This window comes from Dipteris shenzhenensis, chromosome 17, assembly GCF_047967505.1.
Source record: "Dipteris shenzhenensis isolate YYH24624 ecotype China chromosome 17, Dip_SZ_1.0, whole genome shotgun sequence".
Classification (NCBI taxonomy): Eukaryota; Viridiplantae; Streptophyta; class Polypodiopsida; order Gleicheniales; family Dipteridaceae; genus Dipteris; species Dipteris shenzhenensis.
In genome coordinates, this window is record NC_141612.1 from 22,915,902 (window position 1) to 22,922,564 (window position 6,663).

At 42.0% G+C, this 6,663-nt stretch overlaps 1 protein-coding gene across 1 annotated transcript; it reads left to right on the forward strand.

Annotated features, from left to right (window-relative positions):
* Positions 1–1,921: 1,921 nt before the first annotated feature.
* Positions 1,922–4,505, forward strand: LOC147891866 (structural polyprotein). The gene is made up of 4 exons (XM_087389039.1): positions 1,922–2,096; positions 2,328–2,427; positions 2,725–3,057; positions 3,844–4,505. Exons 1-4 carry the CDS (start codon positions 2,008–2,010, stop codon positions 3,952–3,954), a joined length of 633 nt encoding a protein of 210 aa, XP_087245165.1. The 5' UTR covers positions 1,922–2,007; the 3' UTR covers positions 3,955–4,505.
* Positions 4,506–6,663: the final 2,158 nt, after the last annotated feature.

Here is a 6,663-nt window from a genome sequence, read left to right on the forward strand (position 1 = left end):
AGAAGACTCTAGCATTTTTTTCAAAGATGATGGAGTTTTTTTAATAACTCATTGCAAGATATGCCCAAGGCTATAAAGCCATTCTTGACCCAGGAGAGCATTTGTCCTATTGAGATGCACAGTTTGGAAATCCAAGGCATCATGGTCAATTGACGATCAGGTGTCGCCAATCACGAAACTACTGTAGGGGCAATTTTGGGGCCGCGACGCGACACACTAGTGGGTGAGATTTTAAAATTGGGGTGAACTGACACTCGCCAAAATTTTTCCCAGCATAATAATTGCCGCACTAGCGTAATAATGAGATGCAATCTACCAAAACTTGTTATGAACACCACAGAGCTTGACACAATTACTACATGAGTAGTTCTGCCCTCCTTCGTGCAGTCTGTAGTGCTGCATCTTTGTGCATTAGAGTATTCACAATCTGTCCTAACTCCATAGTCTAGTGGTGGTTGACTTAGGATGGCTCTCTCCCACCTGTCATCTATTTGTAGGACTTTTGTCGCAGCTCGCTAGTTGTCATTTACACATAGCTTTTCCGTGCTAGTACAAGGAAAATGTACTTTAGTAATCTGAGCATGCCTTCAACACATGAGAGTTCTTCATCAAGATCAACACAACATCAACTGATCTATTTCAAAGATTTCTTCATTGACATTGATCAGGGTGCATGCTAAAGCTTGTGAAGACTCGAGACTGGTATTCACCTAAATGGCATGATGTTGCTTCCTCAAATGCTACCACCGATCGTGACACCACAACTCGTGTTCTTTGCTCTCATGGCAATGATAGAATGCGTGCATCTGTAACTGCTTCCTGCTGCTCTTGTGTAAGGATTCTTCTTTCTTCTCGTTATTTCTCCCTTCGCAAACGTTGCAAATTCTGTAGAAGTAGGATCTCTAAAGCCTAGAGCATTGCTCATCAACATGGAGGCAATCACGATGGTAAAGCCACATGATGACATTATTTTTTTGGGTCAAAATAGCAAAGCATGGACCCCAATCGCACCCATTTGGAAATTCTCAAGTAGCGATCAAGTAAGCTGTAATGAAAATGGCTTTCCTACCCTAATATTCTCCAGATTCTTGCATCTCCTTTGACTTTAATGGTGGTACACTAGGAGACATCCACTTTCTTGTCGAGAAAGGTCCTCTAGGAGAATGTAGAGTAGGCCCTACCATAGATCAAACCAAACTCTAGGTCATGTGTGACTGGGATGATCATGCTCAATCGTAAGAGGCAACGTTATTGTGCCTATGATGCAAGCACAAGCCTGAGGGAAGCGTGTAGATGTTAGAGAATGAGGGAGACGACCATGGAGTGAGAGGTGGTGATTAACTCAGGATGGTTACACACTGCCCTCATGTCTACCCATCTGCTTCAGAGTGTGCACATATAGGATGGGTAAGGGAAGATTTAAGATATCCCTCATTTGTCAACTTAGCTTGTTGGTTGACTCTTGTTTTTTTTCCATGGGGGGATGGTTTGGCTACCCGAGGTTTTGTCTGCCCCCTTTTTGAGCATCCAATCCTTTTCTGCAACGTGGCATCCACATCATCCTACCTGCCCAACTTTGAGTACCATGTATGTTACACACCCTCATAATGAGGGTGTTTACAGAGTATGCCACCATGGGCATGCCCACAGATCAAGGACGGGAAAGATTGCCCAGCCACATGCAGCCCACATCCCAGATGCATTCAATTCATAATGGGCAAGCAGCTGGGCCCGTAATCTGTAAACACCTTGTGTTACACACACTCATAGTGAGGTTGTTTATAGACTACCCCGTTGTGGGCATAGCTAAGCGCAAGATTGCCCGTCCGCATTTCGCCCATGGCACAGATGCATTCAATGCAGCATGGGCGCGGGCAAACAGAGTAAAGCGAAACCACTTCAAAAGCATGCAAGTCCACATGCTAAATGGAATTTCCTCCTTGCTAAATGGAATTTCCTCCTTTTATGATAAGGAAAGAATGCTTTGCTAACCTTTGAGCTTTCTTCATGGCGTTCACTGTGGCGTCCCTCGTCCTGCTTCTCTTTCGGTTACTCTGTTCTATCGACGTGCTTCTCCTTTTGGCCTCCGCTCAAAGGTTAGCTTTTCTTTTCATTTTTTGGCAGGATTTTTTTGAATCGTCAACTGTAGCGGTCTCGCAACGCGCATAGTTCTTTCTGGTTTTCTTTCTTGGGTACTAATTGGCATGAAAGATCTTTTTTTTGGGCACTTATTGGCATGGAAACATCTTTTGGATCTTTTGGGCACTAATTGGCATGGAAAGATCTTTTGGATCTGCGATGCTTAACTCTAGGAAATGGCTCTGCAGGATTGATGATTCCGCTTTTGATCGAACGGAAACACGGGAGAATTCCACTTTTGGGTGCTCTTCTTCTGGCCCTTGCACTCCCTGTAGCTATACAGAGAAGGTCGTTGCTGCCCTTTGGTTTCTACGACTATTTGATTTGCGTCAGAATGCAAATATATGCACGTTCTTCTTGTTAGAATAATTATGTCTTTGATTCGCCGCTTCCTCTTTGGGAAACACGTCTCATGACTTGAATTAGATACCTTAGTCTCGATTATTTTAATTTTGTATCAAGGAGGACCTTCCAAGTCAATACGGCTACATAAAGTGGGGAGTTTGAATATCTTTCTCTAGAGTGTAAATTGATTAATTTGATCTGTTATATATGTATCTAAATCGCATTGATGTTTGGTTTTAGGGCGATGATGGAAAGTACCATTGCAGCGACTCTGGTTATCGCCAGCCTTATAGATGCGTTGAACTTGGATCAAGTGGGTCGAATGGTGGTATGTCCATGGAGAATGTTAATCATGAACAGAGACAAGCTGGGCGATCAAACTCAAAAAAAACGTCAGAAAGAGTATTGCATAGCCAAGACGAGCATAATGGGCACCAATTGACTCGAGCGGCGGACCGGAAGGCTTCGGAAATAGAAGATGTAACAACACACGACGGTCGACAAGTGTTTTATGTTTTCTATAGCTGCTTACCTGGGGACACAGACGATAGACTTACTGTACTAGGGTTTGAAGTGAGTACCTATTGGCATGCTAGTATTATTCAAAATTGTATTCTTAATCGTTTTGTCTGAAATAGTTGCGTGAGGTGTCTTCCAATGCTAATCTGTTCAGTCCTCAGTGAATTTGGAATAAATTACGCTTAGTTTTGACTAGTCATACTGACTACCTTTGCTTTTCAATACCCTTGCACAATAAAACAGAAGATTGCAGAAATCTGAGAGAGAGAGAGAGAGAGAGAGAGAAGGGGGGGGGGGGGGGGGGTGGTTCATGCAACCAGAAATCTGAGAGAGAGAGAGAGGGGAGGGTTCATGCAACGAGAGACTATGCCATCTGTTGTGTCGTCTTTGCCGTATATCATGATGGGAACACTTATGTCGACTCCAGAAATTATTGCTTTGAGGTGCAAATGCTGTCCTAGAGTCGCCTCCCTTTTATTGGTCTCTTTCCTCCCTCTATTCAGCATTCGCGACGCGAGAGTCATTTAGTTCTACAGTACAAACGAGCTATCATAGAGTACACGAGGCTGACAAGTAGCTTGTTGTTCTGTCATACATTTGATTCATTTGCAAACTTACAGTGAAGGTGAGGCGTTGGCACTTGGTGCTTTGGGGATTTTTCTTAAAATAAAGGCTTGATGGGGAACAAAGCCTTTGAGTTCGAGGAACCGGGACATTTATTTCTCACTAGGTCTAGTTAAATAAACACATTTGACTGCGCAGCTTATGCATGTTGTGCATGTTGCAGAATGATTTAAAAGTGTGACTTGATAACTCATGGATGTGTTTTACATGTTGCAGGGAATTGTATTAGGGTTACTGGCACTGAGTGCTCCTCTTATTTATCACCGAAGGAGACGCAACTTTGCTTTGTCAGGAATGACAAGAGTTCCTACTAATGCTAGATTTTGAGGTGGGTGATACAGTGGTCTCTGCTTTGGTAAGAAACTGCATATGTGTGGTCAAAAATGGCTTGGTGACGACTTGCAAAATGTTGTTTGACACAACTTTGCATTGTCAGAAATGACAAGACTTCCTACTAATGCTAGATTTTGGGGCTGGGGGATACAGTGGTCTCTGCTTTGGTAAGGAGACAGCATATGCGGTAAAAAGTGGTTTGGGGACGACTTGCAACATGTTGTTCTAGTGAAGGCATCCCATCTGGCTTCGTTTTTGTGTTTTATGTTACTTGCTATCTCGTTAAGGTTTGTTGTCGTTCCCTGTTATCACTGTTCTGAGTGATAATCAACAATTGTTACTTATGTTGGCACTGATGCTAACATAAGGGTAACTCTCTCTCTCGCTCTCTCTCGCTCTCACTGTCGCTCTAATTCTAGTACTTCAGTGTCTTACTATAGCACTCAGTGAGGGCCCTAGCGAGCCCTTGCCTCAGATCATTGGGGCTTGTATGAGTTACTTTTCTGATCGTACTTTTTTCTCATAGGCCAGTGAGGCCTGCCAAAGACGTTAATCTCTCTCTCACGTTCTCTTATTGTTTCTTTTTTTTCTTTCTTTGATTTTTTTAAAATTCTCTGAATTTTTCAGATAGACATATTCTACTCTTATGAAGCTATACCGACATCAAGTCCACAAGGTAAAGATGGTGATCCATTACCTGACATGAAGAGAATTAGATTGTCCATCTTAATTTCTTGTTGTCTGCATGCATACGTATGTTAAACCCTGACAGCATTTTGGGGTTTGCTGCTTCTGCAAGTGCAATTATTGATTACACCTAGTCCGCCTTCTTTAGTTAGCAGATCACATGCTTACTATTCAAGTAGGTTGTGACAGGCTAGTTACGATAGACATATCAGTTCAAATTGTTTGTCAGATTCTGTGGTTGGTTTTGTGGAAACACTCTTCTTCAAGTCGGTGGTATTTATTTCTTTGAGTAAGAGTGTCTTGTTTAAAATGAAGTATAGTACTTGATTGCTGCCAGCCCATTCTCTAGTAGACACATATTGTTGCTCTTGGTCTTGTGCTTGCTTCTTTGCTCCAAGAAACACTGCTAGAGTTCTGATTATGTACGATTGTAGAGCCTAAATGAATGAGTTTAGTTTTCCAAAAAGAAAGAAGAAAGAAGAAAGAAGAAGGGACATCTACGTCATCCTATAGCTTTGTCAACAATTATTTTGACACTTGTCATTTTTAAAAAGAAAGAGTTGAAAAATGCTCACGTTTGCTATATTGCACCACTCTACTATACCAAACTTACAACATGTCAAGACATAAGTCCTTGTTGTGCATTATGTTAGTGGTCATCCTTTTATTTGTGTGTGTGTGTGTGTGTGTGTGTGTGTGTGTGTGTGTGAGAGAGAGAGAGAGAGAGAGAGAGAGAGAGAGACTATTGTGTTACTGTGCTAGAACAATGCCACTTCCAACGATGACTTCCTCTTTGTATCGAGGCCTTGCAACCCCTTCACATTCTCGAGGTGCAGGCAAAAATTATGAGGACATGTTAGTCCCTGATAGGACTTGATGTTATTGCCTTGAAACCACAGCTCGTGTTCTTCGTTTTGATGGCATTAGTTGAATGGTTGCATCCACTACCTCCAAGGCTAGCGTTCTTCGTTTTGATGGCATTAGTTGAATGGTTGCATCCACTACCTCCAAGGCTAGCTGCTCAGCCAAGGAGGCATTTTTCTTGTTGTTGTCTCTCCCTCCACATTCGTTGCAAATTTATCTTCCGTTGCCATTCGGATATTGTATCATCAATTTCCATGGCCTTCAACCTCCTCCTCAGACCTTGATTGGTACATCAACTTTCCTATCTCACAACCTTGTCTAGTTCCAACCCATGACAAACCACATCACACCATGTGGTTCCTTATTGTAAATAAAGAAAGCAAATGAAGAAATGGGAAACAATTTTTGTTATTAGATGAGCTAGTGTGTGAAAGAAACAAGGACTCTCTTGAAGCTTCATGATAGGAATAAAAAATTGTGGACATTTTAGCTTCCAAGAGAGCTCGAGGAGCACAGAGAGCCATGGGGGCAAATGCCCCTAAGGAGCATGGGAAAACAATTTTAACAAAGAAGCAGGGACAGGAAGATGTCGAGGATTCTGGCAGAATTTGAATTCTAGGAGAATTCAAGTTCTAAGAGAATGTTTAGGTGACAAGGTGATAGGACAAGACACAGGTGACATGCGTGGAAGAAGTAAATTTAATGAAAATCTTGAATGCAATAGTGGGAGTCGTCAAATTTTGGGAGCAACCAGCATCCGTGTTTTGCTTCTCCAGTTGTACATGTCACCAACTTGTGCCCCATAATCGAGTGCAAAGAAGCCCAAAATGGTGGATATTTATGTTCTCCACTTTGGTGTAGCCTCTATCTTGCCTGGTTTAAAATACAATTTATTCTCAAATTGTCAAGACTTAAAGACATGGAGAAACTTAAGGCTTTCTATCTCTCAGCACGTTTTATGGGGATGATCTTATATTTGTTGACAACAAGTTTGTCTTGGATTGTTTTGCACACAACAACCCTTTGATCCCGATGATCCACTATGTATTTACCCTTTGGAGATAATCACTATCAAACCCACATATGACACTTATTCCACCACTTATCTGAACACTTTCATTACACTCTATAGACCTTTTATTGGGTGTTATG